The following is a 21,065-nucleotide window of genomic DNA, read 5'->3' as shown; positions in this document are numbered from 1 at the left end:
GAACAGAAAAAAGGGGGGAAATGGATCATGAAGGGGATGGAATGGAGGATGTTGGAGAAGGGAGAGGGAGAGTATTTAACTGAACTGTACTTTCACTAACTTTGAAAAAGCTTTATTAAATCAATTTCAGTAATACTACTATACAAATACTAGAAAGAAGATGAAGCTTTTGCAAGAAGCAGCCTCATAAGGTTTTTATACACATATTCATATGCATTTTATGACACTGTCTTCTATAAATTCACACATGTACAAATGCCTACTTTGCTTCTAGATAAAGTTAAATATTAATTCCAGTCTTCCTAAGTATAAACATTTTCTGTATCAACTTAAGAAGTTACACACAAGAAGACCCAACCCAGTAGTCATGCTATCCAGCCAGATTCACACCCTAACACAAACACCAGAATTTCCTCTAACAAAATATGACTTTTTAGATTCACATTCTTCACCCAGACCTTCAACAGGCTATCAACCACCTTATGGCTTAGAGTCTTTTACCTAGAGATTAAAGCCCTTGCCCAAGAAAACCTGAGAAATAGCAGGCTTGCATGGATAAAAGATAAGCATTTTCTCCTAAAAAGCAAAATCTGAAAGGGCATTCAACTGAAAAAAATTGAAATATGATAGTCTTCATTACATGTGCAAAACTATTTAGGATAACACCCTACTGCAGTCAATCTTAAAACTACCTGGATTTGCTGGAGATGCAAAGGGAGGACAGCCTCCTAGGCTTTGAACAATGAAGTACTTGATTGTCTCTTGCTCTTTCCTGTGGTTCCCTCTCAATGATTAAAATAAATTATGTACGCATATTCAAACTGCTCAAGTACCAAAAATACTTGAAACTATAAACAAATATAAAGTTTCAACAAAAACAGATATTTTGAATAACTGTACCGTATAATCTGAAAACTTACAAACTAAAAGCTTAGTATATTTAACTCCTTTTCCTATAATGAAAGAATATTATATATATCTATTTCTTTCACTGGTTTTTCTGCCCCTCAGGCTTCAGCAGACCAGATTATTGCAGAAGTTTTGTTTTTCTTTCATATTCATTTTCCCCTCTACCAAAATCTTCCTGATATTCTTCAGATATCATAAAGCCATACTGAAGAGGTGCTACTCTAACACATCTAGGAAATATTATGAATTAAGGTATTAGGACAAACAGCTTTTCGGGAAAGCAATTCAATTTATTCCTTACTTCTTGACAGCCTACATAAATACTTTCAATTAAACAGCCTTGCAATGCTTTAATCACCTGAAACAACAGCACTTCCTCTGTTTGTTTTCAAAGATTAAGGAAATTTCAAAGTTATTTTTCATAACAAATTCTATCAAATATGGCACCTGAATTTTCAGGAGATAATTTAAGTTGCCACAAAGAGGGCTGAAGATTAAGCAATCATTCTGTCATTTCTAGAAACTCTAGGGCAACCACAAGAATTAACATGCCCATTAACTTCACAAACATAACAGAAGTACTAGAAGACAAGAAAGAAGGATGGTTTAGGCAGATCATAAAAAGTCTTGAGAGGAAGAGAGAACACACATAATAACTAATATTAAAAATATGTCAGAGCAAAGAACAAAACACACCAGGAAATAAACTTCAAAAATTGTTCCATTAGTGCCATAAAATCTAAGTACTTATACTTTAACAATAAACAGGAATACTTTTATACAACACTGCCTTCTGCTAGAATTTAATGACAGCATTTTCCACTAGCAGACACCCAAAAATCAAAGTAGTGCAGGAAGCAATTTTAAAACACAAAGTTGACTAATTTTACCAACCAGTTAAAAACTACAGTAAATTTTGGGTTTGTTTCTAACTACCTTTTTGGTTGTTGTTTTTTTTGTTTGTTTCTTTGTTTGTTTTAGCTAGTTTTAAAATACAATGCTGTTTTTGGTAAAAGAACTTGAATTAACCTGAATAGTTTCCCTTCTTGGCTTTGTGCTCTCTTCATTACTTTTTAAGGATGTAGAGAGAAAAGCAAAATTTAATTAATATGGAACATGAATACTGTTATTGAACTCAGGAAAAAAAAGGTATTTGCATAATGCTGTCCATATCCCATACAACACAACAAAAGATTTTTCCAGGATACAAGATACTGGTTCAAAATCCTCTCCCTGCTGAATATCAGGAGATAGAAGACCTACTTCTAGTTTCTTCCCCAAGGTACTTTAAATACTCAATCTCTCCACAAACTTTCCAATTTGGACAGTCCCTCATCACTGCAGCAAGTGTGAGCTCTACAGTCTGCTATTTCAGGTATGTGTCTGAAGGGGAGAAGATATGGGTAAAGAGCCTGCTCCAAATCACAGGAGGCAGAGGATGAAAATTCATGAGACTCTCTATCATTTTCAAAACCAATACACTATTCTTCTAGGAGTCTTCTCTGAAAAATAAGTCATAATATTTTACAAATATAAGACAGACTTGTTCCTAATTCTGCAAAGATATCCACAGGGTTCTTTAAATGAAAATAAAATTCCACTCAACTTGGTAAGTATTTCTCAAGATATCAAGACTGTTTTTCAAAAACTAGTTTTCATAGAAGTAGGTTTTACACCTCCTTAACAAAAAGGCTTCCACTCTCAGCATGACACAACGCAGACAGAGCTAGCTCTGTAACCCAGAAAGATCTGATGGAAATAATCAAAGACTACAGACACCTTAGGAAGACTATATCATAATTTACCAAATCCAATATAGTAGGAGTAGAGCAAACTAATCCTACTTATTAGAACCAGCATTACAGAAAAATTAGTTATCAACACTTCCATAAACACTTGGTTACAATTGCAGAAGACTTTTCTGCTGATGGTTATGTCTTTAGATTATACTCCATTAAATTACTGATGTAATTGACTAAAATTAGCAGTAAGCACTAGGGCTAGGTGATTTTATCACTGCTCCTTTTGGGAGATACTCTTGAAACCTTTGATAATTTCTTCTCAAACTTCTCCATGCCTTCCCATTATAATCTAACATAAACTTTAATATAGTCAAAAATGGATAGGTGAAAAGGGTCTCCTTTCTATCACAGCTTGGAAACAATGGTAGGGTCATCTTAATCTTGACATTAGCTAGCAATAGTGCTAATCTTCACAGGCCCTACCTTGTCTTGTATTAAGGTTATTAACCCACCTAACATGGGATCCTTTACCAAACTGAGAACTTGGAATTTTTGTCTTATTGGCATTTTTCTTCCTTTCCTGTCTTCCCTTCAGAGTGCACTTCAGGAGAAGTTGAGAGCCGGAACAAACAGCGTTTATGTGTGGAAAAACGCCAGCACAGCACAGATACGGTTTCAGAAGCATAAATGTTTTTATAAATGTGATTATTCCTATGACAAGGAAAGTCTTTAGACTATTAGGTGTTTATGTGGGCTGTGCGTTCAGTAACACCAGCCATGCTGATACATCAGAACAACATTCCAAATCAGAGCATATCAACAGTTCATTTTATTAGCACAAAATAATCAGACGGGTAGACTTGATGCAATACTGTCCCAAGTAGGGATGAAAGTTTATCATTAGCACATGTGAAGAGAGCTACCTTGAAGGTTCAACTGATCAAGGGATTTAAAAAAGCTGTTGGCACAGTGCATGAGAAAAAAAACCAAAACTGAATTTAGAGAATAGAATAAACATGAGTAAAGGTCTTTCACTATGGAAAAGTTCTTTATAGAGCATCTGAAGCAGGCAGAGACATTACACTGCATGCGTAGAGATTTTTCATTACATCATAACATCCTGCCTCCTAGTATTGCATTTCAGCTGATAAAAACAGAAACCTTTTGCCAATGTCAGCTGACATACTGCTCCATACAGGACTGTCTAAAAAGGGCAGACAAATCACAGAAAAATAAAAGGCAGATCAGGGTCAGTGTCACATAGACACAGCAATCTTTCAGTTGAAAAGCAAAAAAATAAAATAAAATTCAAAAAAATCTACACACTGAAAAGACTATGCATTCAGAGTAACTGCAGTTATTACCAGCAAAGCACACACAGTGGGATCCAAGATACCATCGAAGGGTGAATATCCTTTACAGAGGAACAGGTCAGTTGCAATTATAAGTTGATATAATAAAACTACATCAACAAGGACAGCTGAAGGAAAACCAGAATGATCCTTAATAATTCGCATTTATGGTAAGATATTTTAAGCTAGATGGCATACAGAAAATTGGCAAGGGAGCAGAACAAGTCAGAGACTTACTTCATTTAACAGGTGAGTACTCCAAGAAACAACCTTGTGGAAAACAAGACATCTTTAAAGGAAAGGGAAAAAAAAACCCACGCAAAACCAAACACACACACCATCAGAAAAAAAAGGAAAAAAAACCAAAACACAGCCAACAAACAAAAAACCCACACACACAGATAGGGGCAACAAGTATTGTGCATATTACATAGTTTATTTCTGAAGACACAGAAGCCTGAAAGCAGTTCAGTGAGGAGAAAACACAGTTTTGGCTGCAGCGGCTGGTAGCTGGTTCAACAACACGCAGGCTTTAATACTGATACGAAAAGCAGTTTCCACAAAGAGCAGCTACCATTAACTGTATCGCTATTCTTGTGAAAATGGCAGTATCCAGAGACAAGCAACTGAAAATAGCAAGTGACACAAGCATGTGGTCTTATCTGAAGAGATTTCTACTTCAGGACAGAAGTGGCCACAGACCTCTTGGGTTTTTTCTCTCTCTTTTTATTAGCTGCCAGACCAGGATCAGAAAGAAGTGGCAGTAATTCCATACAGAGGAGCTGAATTCATCAACAAACACAACAGCTGATCCAACAGTTTTGCAAGTATTTAGTACTGAAGAAAAATAAATTCATAGCAACAACTCTTTCCACATCAAAAGCTGGACAAATCCTAATGCCAACAAGTCTATACTGAAAAACAGCTGCTCACATACCCTTGAATCATGATCTTGAAGCATGTTTCCTCCTCCAAGACTAGCCCTGGGCTATTTCCTCATGATATATCTGCACCCAAGACTTAAGTCTCTGCCATTTCCTGCAGTGTCCTAACACTCCAGCCTGAGCATCTTGGCATTTGAGTCCAGCAAAAGCTGCAGCAAAACTTACAGCCAAGGCCTGCTGTCATGGCTAAGATCACATATGAAGTTTGTTTTTTTTCTTTGCACATGGCGACTTACCTCCTGTTCTACAGTCTCATACTAGATGCAGCTGTTCTATTCAGTTACCAAACCACTACACTGCATATTTTTAAATGCTCCAAAGATTTTTCTTCTTTTCATTTTAATGTAATAGAAAGTTAAAAGTCCTTCACAATGTTACATTTCCACTTTGTTATCATTTATCTACTTAGGAGAGCTATGTAAATACAGCTTTGAGAGTACAGCGAATATACAATAAAACGGACAAAAAAAGTAAGAAAATCAGAAATAGAAATCTTGGTTTAGAATGTGATGTGTTTGGTCTGATTTTTCTCTCTATTGCCTCACAGGGGGCCAAGATATGACAATCAAAGAACACCATTCAACTTCTGATAGCTCAGTAGTTTTAGGATGTAGTAAAGGAAGCAGTAAATATTGTGGAATAGATAAAAAAACAAGTCATTTCACATTACAAAAAACTTTTCAATTGTAACACTAATTCACCATATTATCCAGTTATGATTTTATTAATTATATGGCACCATTCAGAAAGTCAACATACTACATCAGCATTAGCATTTCTTCATACGCACAGCCTCCCGGCATTGGTTACCCGTTGAACAGATCTGTGAAAGTTACCAAGACCACCTCGATCAGACTCTTGTTTGGTAAAAACTACTGGCGATTAGGGTCTGTCCAGGTATTACAGTCATTTCATACTTAGCATACTTAGTTCTTGAACTGTATTAGAAGATAAAACTTTGACATCTCTCTTTTATTCTATAATGTTCTGTCTGTTCTGAGGTTATGAGTTCATGGTAAAAAGACACAATCAGTAAATTCTAGATCACCAGCCCTGCAGTCTCAAAGAAATAAATTTCTCTGTGTCTCAACTTACCAAAGAGATAACGAAATGCTATTCCTGTTTCAACAATAATATGACACTTTGAATGAGGAAAAAAGAAAGATCTAGGGAGAAAAAAAACGTAAATTAGTTTCAAGTTTTCAGTGTTCCAGCTGCAGATTGGTTAATCAGCTTTTAATTATTAAGAAAAAGTGAAGAAGACTATTGTCTTCATAGGCACTGCGAGCCTTCTTCTCATAAAGCTTAATTTAACTCATTAAAAGAATTTGATACTTCATAAGCAGGAAGGGATAGCTGGGATGTGCAGAGAGGGATGGAGATTTCACATATTCTATCCCCACAAAAACTCACAGAACTACATAGCAAAACATACTCTGCTTAAATGACACGATACTGAAAGTGCACCAACACTTATGGGATATACAGTGTGGAAAATTCAAGTACTTGAGGTGACATGCAAATAATGCAATAGATCTATGACAAAACTAAGAGGATCAATTTAGGTAGAGATGGACTTTAGCAGATGTTCAGAAGTTTGGAACTTACCTTCTGACAATATGGTATAAGACAAAATTATATGCAAACCCCTGCACTGGCCTGAGAGGTAACAAACAACATAGTACATTCTCTCATCATAGTCTCTATGACTTCAAAGTGTTTTGAATTCAAATTACTTATTTTTGTAAAACAGACCAGCAGACAGCAGGCAATTCAGGATGCCAAGTGCAGAGGCAAGACCAAATTACTAATACAGTTCTTTCCTCTCAGCTTTAAATTCAAGAAACTGTAAAATATTTGGGGGTTTACTATGAGGGACGGATAGGTTGGTTTGGTTTTTAACTAGTGAGATGTTTACTTCTTGCTGATCACTGCTGACCAAATTTAGAACTTCAGTGCAATATACAGGCTGATCAGGAAACCTGTTTCTGCTGAGAGCAATCTCCCAGAAGAGCCAAAGCATAGTAAGTAAGGAAGATTACTACCTAGTTATGGAATTAAAAAAAAAGTAACGAATTCTGTTACTTCACAAAGAATGTTACTTTCATAGAATCATAGAATCAGTCAGGTTGGAAAAGACCTCAGAGATCAAGTCCAACCCTTGATCCAACACTACCGTGGTTACTAGACCATGGCACTAACTGCCCCATTCAGCTTCATCTTAAAAACCTCCAGGGACAGAGCATCCACAACTTCCTAGGCAGCCCATTCCAATGCCTGATTACCCTTTCTGAAAAGACTTTCTTCCTAATATCTAACCCAAACCTCCCCTGGGACAGCTTAAGACCACGCCTTCTTGTCTTGCTGATAACTGCCTGGGAGAAGCGACCAACCCCCACCTGGTTACAACCTCCTTTCAAGTAGTTGTAGAGAGTGATGAGGTCTCCCCTGAGCCTCCTCTTCTCCAGGCTAAACAACCCCAGCTCCTGGACCCCTTTGTTTTCAAGGGTTGTTTCCCAGGTACCCTCTGAACCAGTCTTCTGAGTAGGCCAAAATCTGCCCTGCAGAAGTCCAGCGTAGAGGTTTTATTGATGGCCCTCCTTGCATCCCTGAGTATTGAAAACTCTATTATTTCATGGTCACTGTGCCCCAGATGGCCTCCGACCACCACATCTCCCACCAGCCCCTCTCTGTTTGTGAACAGGAGGTCTAGTGGGGCCCCATTCCTGGTTGGCTCATTTACCAGCTGGAGCAGGAACTTATCCTCCATACACTCTGGGAATCTCCTAGACTGCCTCTTCTCCGCATTATGGTATATCTGACAATCCTTACAGTTAGGGTAAGAAACCAAGTCAATAAAAAGAGATGTGCATGTGTAGCTTCAATTTCGAAGAGTAAGAAAACAAACTATCTCAGACAAACTCAAACTGAAAGCTATCTCCCAAAGAGACCACAAATCAAAGGTCAGGACTGCATCTTGCACCAATTAAGCTATTCAGAAACAGAAAGTACTGGCAAAGGAAAAATTCATCTAAAGTAATTTCCTGTATCCCATTCTTGTATCATAGCCATAGATGTTAAATTTTGTGTAAGAAAAACGTGTAACTAACAGGTTTCCTCGAATCGCTTGGCAGTCTAACACATTAGTGTGCCAGATACTCTCCCATTAGCACTGCTAGCTATAACACTATCCCCTTCTCCCTAACCGCATCCTGTTGTACACAGACAATCATACAGCATTTGAACAAAGAATACTGGGCCATTTTGAAAGAGAAAAGGGCAAGAATTAATATCTGACAGGATTATCATGGATTACTGCATTTCCTCAGTGGTGTTAGAGAGAAGACACATAAAAAATAGGTGCTTTAAATATGAACTTTTTTCTAGAGTAGCTCCTTTGCAGAAACTCATCCATTTAAAAGTAACTGAATCTTCTCCCTGCATCTCAGAGCCTGAGATGCAGGGAGAACATACTTTACATACCTATAAGCCTGATCACCATTTTGGATTCAGCATCAGAGAAGCTTAGTACTATTGATTTGTCAGACAGACTCCACATCAGAAAGAAATTATACTGAAATAATTGACGGTGTCTTTAGGGTGAAAAAGGCAATCAAAAAGCACAAACTACTATTTTTTGCAGAGGTGCCAAAAAACTAACTGGAATGTTCCATTCTTACTGTTAAAACAAAGGAAGGAGCATAAGGTGCTACAGAAACCATTAAACGACATCAGCCCTAAACACATACAAATAAATACATAGGAACTGAAGCGGAGAAAATCAAATGGATGCACAAAAAAGGTGGTTGTTCTGTCATTATTCAAATCTGTTCTTCCACAGTCTTGTCATAGATGCTTAAAAATACGCAAGCTCTCACCTGCAATCTCAATCAGAAAAGAATAGCATTTTGCTGCAATCCTAAGAAGAAAGTAAGAAAACCAAAAGACAAACAGGAGAAAAACAAAGTTGGTATTACTGGTAGAACAAACTGCATGCAACTTAAACCAAATTGCAAAGATTCGTGAAAAAAAATCTATGCTGAAATATGAGGATCTATGCAGAGTCCCAGGAGCACAGACAAGAAAGACAAGTATTACTTGAGAAATTAAACTGAACCAACTTAACAGTCAATCAAGATGCTGGACCAATTTAGCAGGCACTGGTCTCTTCAAAAGATCAGGGAGAAATACAACAAGGTCTTTGCAGCCACCTCATACAAATAAATTTGTTAAGAGTTAAATCTCTTATCACAAGTGCAAAGCAAAGCATGTAAATGCAGCAACAGTCCATATTCAGCAATAAACATGATATGCTTTGCATAAGATCTTCTCTGTTGCCAACCAACACAAGAAAATCGCAGATTTTGGCCATCCCGTCCTAAGAACAATTTTGAACTGCTGCTTCCAGACAAGAGCAAATATTCATGGCAAAAGTGACAACAACACATGAAAACACTATTCAGCTTCATGCCTGAATGAATCTCCTATTTATCACTGACAGACAGGCACAGAAACAGCCTAATAATACAACATACTTCATCACTACTTTGCTTACACCAAATAAACTATGATAATCTTTTACGTTAAAAGACAAACATACTGCTGTGTCTTGAAGAACTGAAAGAGAAAACAGCACATAACTAATAAAGAATCAGAGTAACATGAAATATAGCTCTTATCCTGATCATAAACATTTGCTCTTAATTTTTCATTTATATTACTCCTTCCTTTCTTGCAATTCTCTACCTTTACTAAAATCTCAAAAAAATTGAAGCAATTGAAAAATAGAAAGTTGTGTTCACAAGGGGCACTGGAGTCTTAAAATCAATTCTCCACTCATAACCTGAATTTTCCAGCTGTGCTCATGAGTGTTGCATTCAGAAAACATAAGAGTTAAGGGAATATTTTCAGGTTCTTCTGCACACAAATTCTGAATGCTAAATTCCCTAATGTATCTGCAGAACTTGTGTACGACTAGACTTTTTTAGAGCAACTGAAATGGTATCCTTCTAGTGGCATAATTTGAAGCAAAGGGTTAAAATACATTGAAAAAACTTTTCACATCAAAGAACTCCACACAGAAGTTAATGCAAGCACAGACTTTATATACTTTTTAGCACATCTCCCTTGCTTTTCACATAGAAAGAGACAGTTACATTGTGGGACCGAAGAAGAATATGTATTAGTCGAAAAACATCTTCAGCTATCTTTCTCTATTTGATACAGCATCATTTATCTGTAAAGAACACCCGGAATATTCAAATACACAAAACACATGCAAAAAATACGCACACTTCAATTTCTAGCTTTCTAGGGCTAAAATAATATCAGAAGAATTATAATGTGACATTTATCTCCACAAAACATATCTGTGCACTTCAGTCCATTGTACAAGGCAGACAGTCTAAACAACTACCAGATTCCAGACAGCTAAAAGTGACATTCAGAAAATATACATTGTTTGGTAAGAGGAGCTGGTAGTGCCACAAGCCCCATCTTTTAACTAAGCCCCATCTATTAGTTTGATTAGACTGTAAGTTTGATTACTCAAACATCTCCTGAAATTTGATCACTTGAAATTTTCTCTTTTACAGCACCTACACAAGGACAAAAATTTTGATATAGTGCTGCTAAACTGGATCTCCTATTTCTGATAGTAAGGCCTAAAAAAAATACCTATTTTTAATACTTGTCAATGCTAATGTTCCCTTGGTTTGACATAGTGTCTTGGGGAGGATACCTATATGTCATAGGAGTGTTATTTAATATCCCTGCGAAACTAAGCCAACAGTATATACAAAACAAAGGGATTTCAAAAAGGACAAAGTACTCCCAACATACATAACATGCTCTGTAGAAACTTCGAGTTTAGCATCTGAAGTCTCTGAAGAGCTTGTTTTTTCTCAAGGGCACAGACACCGAGCGCAATTATCCTTTTTATCTCTAAACCCAGTTTTTGCATGCTACTGAGGAGCACTAAACTTTAGACCTAAAAATCAAGAGGGATGTGAATGAGGAGGCACAGAGATTCAAAAGGAACACAAAAGTAGAAACTGTGACAAAGTAATTGAATAAGATTATAGAAGACATGAGTTGTTGACAGGAAACAATGTTCTGATTTACACTGGATGAGGCATGGATCCTACAGAGAATAAGAGTCAGAGTTGCAGAAGTTAGCACTACATGCAAAGGGGAAAAAGCAAAGAAAACAATATCAAAACAAACTATGAAACTGAAGTATTGAGTGTTCTGCTTTGTGATCATTTTTTATCAAAATCATAATTTATGGGGTTTTATGTAATATTAATGTTCAGCTGGATAAATGCCACTGTTATAAGCAAAAAAGGGCAGTGCTTCAATCTAATAGGAAAAGGAATTAATAGCATCTCAAAGCCTGTGGGCAATTCTGATAAAACTGCTAACTTATAAAATGGAAAACTTCAGACTTTCAAAGCAAATTTAGTGTATCAGTTGGTGAAAACAAATCTCAAATCATCATGTTGAACATGACAGATGAAGCAGCATCACAATCAAAATTGTATCAAACTCAAAGGAAGCTTCTTACAAAATTTCAAAAACAAAACATGGAAAATTACTAGTTTCATTGGTTGTGATAAAGTGAGTAAAACCATTTGTCAAACCAAGGACATCCCATGGAACTGAAAAAAACAAAACCTGTTTCAATAAGAAGTTACTGTCCTTCATGCAGCTATTATCCCTACTGTTACCAACAAAACGGACAAAGAAAAGAAAACACAAAGAAAAAAGCCCCATAAACAAGCAGATTTTGGAGATAAGCCAAGTGACTCAGGAACAGGAGCTAATGAGTGCACAGAGGACAAGTGCACAGAGGATGCCAAAGCTGCTTTTTATTATGACCCTTAGAACACAACCAAGATCAGTTCAAATCATTACAGATTCCACCACTGACCTCATGAAAGGATTTCACATGAAGAAACATTAAAGTTTATGATTTGCCTTCCAAACCTAACATAAAACAGTCACTCAGCTTTGTGACATACTATAGACATTATCAAGAAATGTTGTTACAATCAGAAGGCATTAGTAAGAAGTGCGATATGGGCTACAGACAGCAAGTTTGGCCCCGTGCCAAATATTTTAGCTCTGAATGCAGCATGGGACACTTTTTTTTTTTTCATTTTTCAGAAATGCTTTCACAGCTCAAATAATAGCAAAGTATTTCTGACAGAAAGCATTTTAGAGGACCTGACAAGCACATAACAATGCGGGAGTGATTGGAAAATAAAGTGAATAAACTGATCAAGAGATTGTATACTCTATTAGGCCTGCACAAGTGACAGCTGAGGAGAGGAAAAGTGTTCTTTACATCCATGTCTCTTCTCTCAGAAGGCTGGTCCTTTGCTTTTTAAAGGCAGCTATCACTTACCACAGCATTACTTATCAATATTTAAGCAATGAAAATATCTATTCTAACTTGCACATCTCTCTCCTTACAACAAAAACAGATTTAAAATGCCCTGTTTCCTACAACAGTGCGTAGAACCATCTTTGTAAGTCATTCTATCTGGAAGAAAAAACATAAATAATTTATCAAGATTATACAAAATTTTGGATTTTTTTCTTTTTTTTTTTACATTTTATATCTATGTATGTTGCTCATGCAAAAAATTCATAAAATGAAAGAGCAAGTGCTACGATTTAAGTAGTTCTGAGCTCTAGTTTGCAAACCTGGCCCCTGTTAGACAGGACTGGACACAACTACTAAGCAGAGGATGAATGCAGTGTGCAGACACATAGCTATTCTCATGCAGCACCCAAAGACGTATACCCTGTCTTCTTCTCAATTGATTAATCTGAACCTACTGGAAATTACAAACCGCAATTTTTTATTTTTTTTTTTTAATCCTTCTGGTTCCATGCCCTCCACAGACTTCTTCTTACAGACTTTTTTTTCCAACACACTTACCAAAAGGCACACATACATATCAGAGACCTGATTTATAACTACACAACTCCTCCTTCATACTGTAAAACCATTTCCTACAATACAGGAACACCAGCAGAGAAAATGGATCAGGTCCCTCTTGCCTAGAGGAGAACACTCATGTACACAGCATTCAAATCAGTGAAAATCATTAAGAACCCTTCCAGAACCTCATCTGTAAAGCTGACTTTTCCATCCTTTTTCTTCAGTTTGCAACAGAAGGCAAAGTCCAATTAATATTGTACAACTTTTATCATCATTTCTGTCTCAGCAGACCACACCAAGAACACATTCCTAAGCCTGAACTGCATCCACAAAAGAAACAGTTACAGTCTCCCTATTTCCTTTTCTCTCCTGTAGAGTGTGGCTTCCCAGATGACCCTTCCACTTCACACATCGATTTTCAGTATTTCAGAAGAATCATGACACCTTCTACACCAAAGAAATCTCACCTGTTTAGGAGCCACAAATAAGGCCACTATGCCTTGGAAATTATGTCCTTTCTTTCTGATTTCTCAGGATGCATTTTTAGGTGAATCAATAAGCAATGACTGGGAAAAATCTGTAAGGCTTTAGTTTTTGCACAGGTCCTTCTGTACCAAAAAGGACCCTTTTGTACCAAATTTCAAAACAGCTGTCTACAAAAGATAACTGTTTTCCTGTACTGGAGGCAGAAGGAAGGAATAGTCAAGGCTACATAATGACTGTGCCCCTTACCATCTTTTCTAGAAATGTATGGAATTGGCATAAATCGATTTCCTCAATTCTGCAAAAACAGCAACACTCACACCACATTTTCATTTACACTGCCTACTTCCATTTCTACAGAAATAAGTCTGAATTGTGTGATTATTTTTACCTCACACCCTATCCCCCTCAAATGCATGTATTAGCTTTTCCATCAGAATTTTTCGTGTTGGTTATAATCATATCTCTGCAAGCAATACAGCACAGTCACTCTGAATTGAAAAAAGCCTTAAAGTCCCTACTAAAATTTTTCAGGAGAAAAAAGTGTATAAATACTTAGAGACCAGAAAAGAAACAAACACAGCATTTTCTTTGACATCTGGCAGGTTGCATGTATAACTGATTTCTCTGCTGTTGATCAACTTCTCTGCAAGTCTAATTGAAATAGCTTATGCAATTAGCCAAAGATTTACAAACACTGTTTACCAGCCCCTTAGAGGTAAAAGGAAAAGTAAGGGCTCAAAGCATCTGTCTGACAAAGTGAAACCTTAATCAGTGCTAGAAGCATGACTGAAGCTGGCTGCATCTGGCAATAAGGTTTATCCCACATTCCCACATCCTTCTTAGAGATTCAAGGAAGTATGTGCTACCTTTACTCACCATTGTGTGGGTTCAGAGTCCTTGGTTTAAGGCAATATAAAGAACACTGCTTGGCCAAACAACTAGACAAATTCATGGAAGAAAGACCAAACACAGGCTGTTAGCAGGATGCAATCAAGAACAAGAACTGTAATTAAGAATGTTATAGGTAGTTAGCTTTTTCATCTTTTTTTAAACTTATTTTCAAGAGACAACTATTTCAATCTATACTAAACTACATTTACAAATTTTAGAAGTTTAAATAAATGGTCAATTTTATCCTAATGTTCCTTACAAAAAAAAGTATTCTTTGCAATTAAAGCTTCAGAATTTCCTCACCAAAAAAGAGCACATAGTATAGATTCAGAAACTTTTATTCTTCTATGAATACAACCAACATAAGTAACTGGACACCAGAAATAGGTTGTAGTAAGATTAAATAGATGTATGTATTCAGGATGCAACAAAATAAAGTCTCAGAAGCCTGAGTACCAGAAAAACCTTTTACATAGCGATCCAACACAAGATTTATCCAAGTCTACATATTTACTTAAGGCTTACATTTTGAGATTCAATTCAAGCCATTTCCTGGCTTTTTTTAAACACAGCACGATGGTACATGGCATTAAACACAACTACATCAGGTTCCCGTCTAAAAGGAAATGGCTTGTGTGTCCTGTAAATCAAGCTTTGAAGTAAACTGCACAAAGAGAAAAAAAACCCACAGTTACAACAATTTGGTTTTTAATTTAAACATGTGCTATTTCTTGTTATATGATTGGTTTAATTTAAATGCAACTTCACCTGAGAAAGCACACAGCTTTAAGCAGATTTACCTGCTTTTAACCTTTTTACTTCTAACCAAGAGAACTGACAAAGTCACATGAAGTTATTTAACCTTATACTGAAGATCACAGCTATTTCTGAACGGTCTTAACTCAGATCTTGTCCTTTTCTTTCCCCCACTGTTTTGGTTTGGTTTTTTGGGGGGGAGCGGGTTTGTTTGGGTTTGGAGTTTTTTGTGTTGTTTGGTTGGGAGGGTTGTTGTTTTTGTTGGGGTGGGGGTTTTTTGTTTTGTTTTTCCTTTTTTTTGTTAAATCCCTTTCAGAATATACTCAACAGTCTTTAAAAGACAGTATCAATAATATATGAAAAAGAAGAGGGGACAGTTTCCCACAGAAAACAATGGCAAGAGAATTGTTTAGAGGGTTTTTAAATGGTAAAAACATATACTACCACTATAAAATAAAAAAGTCACTACTTTGGGATGTACTATAAAATCAAAAGGTCAGCAAAGCAGACAACTCAGAGACTTAATATTTACTAACTAAACTTAAACAGCAGCAACACTCCTTGTCAGATGTTATATCACCTGCTTTCCCGCTCACAAATTCTCTAGGCTAGTTGCATAGCCAACAGATGAACATAAAAACAGAGCAACAGAAAAACATAAGGGGAGCAAGAGGACAGTAAAAGACAGATTCAGTTTAAAGGTCTAATGAGCGTAACTTGCATGTAAATAGGATTTCTCCCCCTCCCATCTTTCTCTAGATGGTAGTAATGTCAACCTGAAAACTTCTGACCATTGGCTTATTTTCTCCACTCTAAGACCAGATTCTAATGACAGTCATGAGGTACACATCTTCAAAAACAATTTATTACTGCATATGCTGCAAGTCTGAATTGGCCTTTCTGGTAATAGGATTATTCACTGTGTAGCTTTTAATATTCTTAAGCGACCGTAAGCAAGTCTCTGAAATAGTTTTGGTATTCATTCAAAATTACTTTGTTAAAGTTATAGAAAATAAAATAAAATATAAATAACATGTGCAGAACTCGATGCACTTCTTTCACATGGAGGTTTAAGTTTTCCCTTAATCAGACCAAACTGCTGTTCAATTCTTGTCAAAAGGCAGAAATCCAGTTTACGTTACTGAATGAATTACAGCAGGTTTAGCAAGAGGAAATCTGGCTTCACCGTGAAGATCTACCTCTTGAAACTTTTACACCCTCTTCTTTAAAAGCTGTCATCCACAGTCTCAACCTGCAGAAGAGATCCTCCTTTCCACTTCACAATCACCTTACAGAAAATATTTATGAATTAAGGACTGAATAATGCACCAAAATCTTTTTATGAAAGTTATTCACTTTCCACAGCCAAATGTTATCACACAAAAAGTTAAAGAAAAGTTAATGGATTCTTAAAAGACTAAGAGACTCAAGAGAGTTCCAGGACTTCTGTACGCTCCATAACAACACGGGCTACAGATTTTACTTGCCTTCATCTGTCTAACAGAAACTGTGACACTGGAGCAGCACCAAGCTGAAACCACTGATCAGAAAGGGCTTCCCAAAGGTCTTCCCAAAAAGTTCAAAACTGTGCAGGTTTAGTGCATCTTCAACATTTTAAGAGGTTTTACACTACTACATAACGATCCCAAATGCAAAGAGGTTTTCCTCTTCACCCTCCTCCCACCGAAATTGCGAATGTGGAGGAAAACAAAAGAAAGGAAGTACATTCATCGCTGAGATCGACTTGAGCAAAGGGCTTTCAGAACAATGGGCAGTAATGATGTAGTTTGAGATGGTGCTCCATTTTGGTGAAAGAGTAAAAAAGTAACTGCACCCTGTATCCGACGGTGGTCACATGCTCTATATTAATACACTGCAAAGAAAATTAATTTTTTGAGCGTTTAAAGCATTGTCCTAAGAGAGTATACGGCTCGAGTCTAGGATTCAAACAACATACGGTACCAACACTGTGTCATAACCTACACTCCATCTGAGATACGGTATTTTCTGGAGTTTAGGAACGCCAGCAGAAAAGTCATCCCAGAGCCGCCCCGGCCACAAAGTGCGCTGTACCCGGAGTGCCGGGAGTCGGACAAACTTTCTCCCCCCGGCAATGCCCGCCCGCCGCCCCGCTCCGGAGCTCGGCCGCCGGAGAGAACCGCACCGCCGCCACCGCTCCTGCCCCTACCCTGCCTGTTCCCAAGAAGAGCCCGGGCGGGCGCTGCCCAAGCCCTCCGCGGGCAGCGGCCGCGCCGCGCCCCGCCCGCACACAGGTGTCCCCCCGCGCCGAGCCCGCTGGCACCGCGCCCGGCCGCAGGTGAGGAGGACAACTTCCAAACTGCGGACGGGCGTCGGCCGCCTCCCGCGGCGCCGCCCCCCGGCCCTACCTGCAGCCCCCGGCGCCGCAGGATGCCCGGCTCGTCCATGCCGCCGACCCGGCGCGCTCCCGCCGTGCGGCGCCGCCTGGGCACGCCGGACCGCCCGGACCCCGCTCCGCATCCCCGCAGCTGCCGAGCGCTGACATCACGCCCGCGCCGATTGGCGCCGCCGCCGCACGTGACCGGCAACTTCGGGGCGCGAGGTCCGGACCCGCGCGCCGGCACCGCCCGCGCCGACACGGGGGCTGCGACCGCTCCTCGCCTCTGCCCCGGCTCGTCTGCTCTGAGCTCCAGGCGGGCAAGAGGTGAACGACAAGTTGGCGTTTACTTACAAAATGGAACTGCAGTACAGCGTTATAAAAGCACTGCCTAAGAAACCGCGCCCCACGGGATTCCCGTGTGAGGCTGCGGAGAACAGCGAGAGAGGACGGGCTGCCCGAGGGGTGCAGGACACCGCAGCCCGCAGGTCCGGCTGTGACCTTGGGCTTGGCGCCCGAGCGCCTCTCATCAGCTCAGCTGACCCGACAGAACCAAGCAAAACTCCTCTAGGTGAAAAGCCACGTGCTGAATCCGAAAAGGTTACGTCTGAAAGCACACATTATAATGAGCAAAACGGTATTGGAGTTTTCTTATCTGTCAAGCTGCTGGTTAAACAAACGATTGATTTTTTTTTTCCTAACAACTGTCACCACACTATTAGCTATTCACCCATTAACAGTCTAAAACAAGGATTATGACAATCACAACCTCAAATCTAGTATGAAAAAGAAATATTGATTTCCTGTCAGATTGCATCATTTTGAGTAGTAGTCCATGTACGTTTCATAGAAGTAAAACCTGCTAGGAGCAAAGGCATTTAGAAGAAAAAAAAATGAAGGACTGATGAAAGGATAACGCTGAGCAGTAACAGTTTATCTGAAGAACAGAGAAAGAAAAGGCTGCTGTATTCTCTGCTCCCACTCCCACCCTTTCTTCGTATGACTGAAATGCATTAACATTACTGTTTTACACTTGTTACAATTTAAAAATTAAAAAAAATCGGCCGTCTTGCTCAACTACATTTCTCTGAGACCTCCAACTGTATTAAAAACAGTCAATTTTTACCTGAGTTACACAGTGACATTAACTGAACGTGTTTCCCCTTTGCTGTCTCTCCATGTTTCCAGCTCCAAATGCATCCATCACATTGGGTCAATGGCTTAAAACTCAGCCATCACCAATCTCTGTTAGAGGACTAGAGCTGTATTTCAGTTCAGAAAGAAAGGAGATGCTCATACTGACCAAAACAAGAGGGAGACAAGAAAAAAATCAAACACATCGACAGATTTTCAGATTTGTAGGCCAGAAGGAGGTGTTGTGCCCATCAAGTTTGACCTTTGTAACAAAGGCTTCTCAACCCTCCTAAATTAATTTTTCAAGTATATAATCTCTTTAAGCAGCATGCTGAACCTAGTGAAAATTTTTTTGCTTTACAGAATCAAAATGAAAAGCGACTAGATCCCTCATCTGTCTGAAACAAAGAGAAAAAGGTTACATTAAGAAAAAGGTTACAGTTATCTCCTTTGGGTTCCTCCCAATACTCCTATTTTCCTTTTCTGTGTGTCATCTTCTTTCTTCTTTGTTAACACTTTAAAATTTTGTCCCAATCATTCACAACCATGTGTCCTCACATCCTTCTTTATTTCCAAAGACAGAAGCGAATGACAATTTAAATGCTGCTGTTACGCCTCCAGTGAGGGTGGCAAAAATGAATTAGCCAAAGACTGTCAAGCTTCAAGGGTAAGAGGCAAAACCTTACCACACTGCATGTTTTATCCACAATGCTGTTTGCATTTATATACCCAATCTAAATACATATTTACATGAATTATTTTAATCACTGAAACAAAAAGCCTCCTAAGTCTCAATTTCTCAGTTCCTTTGAAGGTAAATAATACTGAGGTGTAGTTTTGTTCCAACCACCATTTTAGTCTATCTAACTATGCATAACTGTCCAATATATATGTATGAATTAAAAGTGCCCTATGCCACTAGCTGAGAGGTCATTACTTGAACAACAGCACAAAAAAGTCATACCTTCAAGTAATGTATCACTGACAGGCACAGATGCAAAAAGCCCATAATCTCACAAAACACCTCAAGTATCACAGAAGCTGTAATTTTGTACAAGGACAATTTACAGAAAGGATCAGAAGCAGACAGGACTGATGTACATGCATGAAGAAACTATCCAACTACAGACAGAGTGCAAGTATTACTTTGTTTTGCAATAAGCTAAAGATCATTGGTATAGCTACTTAAGTAATACCAGAAGGCAGGAGAATAAAACAAAGAGAAGACTGCCTTCCAGTCGAAGATGAGATAAATCTCAAGCAGAAAAGTATAAAACTACCTTTCAGTGAAAAGTGCATTTACTGTCAATTATAGAAGCTTTCCTAGGCTTGTGCTGCAATTTATAAAGGTGTATTAGAAGGAATTGAAAGGCAGAGAGTTGCAACTAACAAGGGAAGCACTGACTGAATTTTCTCACAATCTGTGAATCTCTTTAGATTCATATTGCCAAAGGTGTATCTGTATGTTTGAAAACATGTAAAGCCTGCTAGTTTTCTTCTGGAAGCTTTCAGTATTTTTCAGATTATTCAGTTACATTCACTATTGAAATCATGGCAGATAAGATCATGGCATGGTAAAAGTTATGTTTTAGAAGGAAAATCATTAAGTACAAGCATGCTCTTTGAAACATTTTAATATTACCCTCCTCATATATATGAAACAGCAAAATGCCCCACAGATTCCTTCATTCATTCCTTCCACATCCCTTGTATCAGAAAGGCACAGTTCAGTTGTACATACACCACAAAATAGCACATGTGTACAGTGTATGAACAAAGAAACTTCCTTTTTTTTTTCCCCTCATCAGGGGAGGCAAAGAAATACAGTCAATAATCTAAATTTAATTTTCCCAGTAATCTTTTTCCCCTATAAAGGAAGCATTTAACATAACTAAATGTGCATGATGTTTCAGAATTAATTTAGATACATTCTCCCAAGTACATGTTCATTTAAAGCTGAAAAGAAACATGGTAGAAGATAATTTTCAGGACAATTACACAAATTTAGGAAGCTTTTATCCTTATTCAACTACCCTTTTTTTGCATTAAGCATATCGCTTCACTTAGAAAATAATATTGACTGACAAAACCAGGAGAATTTAGAAATCACTGTGATTACTGAAATCAGCCAATCAACCAGATAAAATCTAAGCATGCAAAAATATGTGTGAATATGTAGTTAAAGTTTTATAATGCAGATTTAAATTTAATTTTATGTATAAACATATCCCATGTGTAGCTGCCACTTTCATATTACATGTGGTGGCAGCATATGACAAATCGCATTTATTATGCACATGAAACAACTCGCTTGTGTTCTGCTCTTAAATCTATCTCTGTCAGGGCTATTTCCTATACCTTAAATACTCTACAGTATCCAACCACCATCACTGAATTTTAAAAATTATTATTTTCTTCCTAAATGTGAATATTCTAGTACTTAGAACAGATAACAAGCAATGAAATAATTGCCTTACATTCTGATAACTTGCAATCCGAAATAACAGGAACTTTATCCCAGCACTGGTAAAAAGGGAGGTTTTC

General features: G+C 38.0%; 1 protein-coding gene across 6 annotated transcripts in view; it reads right to left on the bottom strand.

The window, feature by feature from the left end:
- MAST4 (microtubule associated serine/threonine kinase family member 4) overlaps positions 1-21,065 on the bottom strand; it is a 293,188-nt gene that overhangs the window by 176,814 nt on the left and 95,309 nt on the right. For 2 of the 6 annotated variants that reach the window (XM_039384379.1, XM_027732352.2), the window contains exon 1: positions 17,419-17,472. The exons of 3 other annotated variants lie outside the window; for them this stretch is intronic. In XM_039384379.1, coding sequence (XP_039240313.1) covers positions 17,419-17,457 — 39 coding nt within the window. In that variant the 5' untranslated portion in view covers positions 17,458-17,472. Of the gene's footprint in view, positions 1-6,042; positions 6,080-17,418; positions 17,473-21,065 lie in introns of those variants that run through there. One more of the 6 variants, XM_039384381.1, reaches the window with a different exon arrangement.

The sequence above is a fragment of the Pipra filicauda genome, unplaced genomic scaffold (assembly GCF_003945595.2).
Source record: "Pipra filicauda isolate LSUMZ 115617 unplaced genomic scaffold, ASM394559v2 scaffold34_size3990699_pilon, whole genome shotgun sequence".
Taxonomy (NCBI): Eukaryota; Metazoa; Chordata; class Aves; order Passeriformes; family Pipridae; genus Pipra; species Pipra filicauda.
Note: the sequence above shows the minus strand (reverse complement) of the source record. Positions and strands in the feature narration are given on the sequence as shown.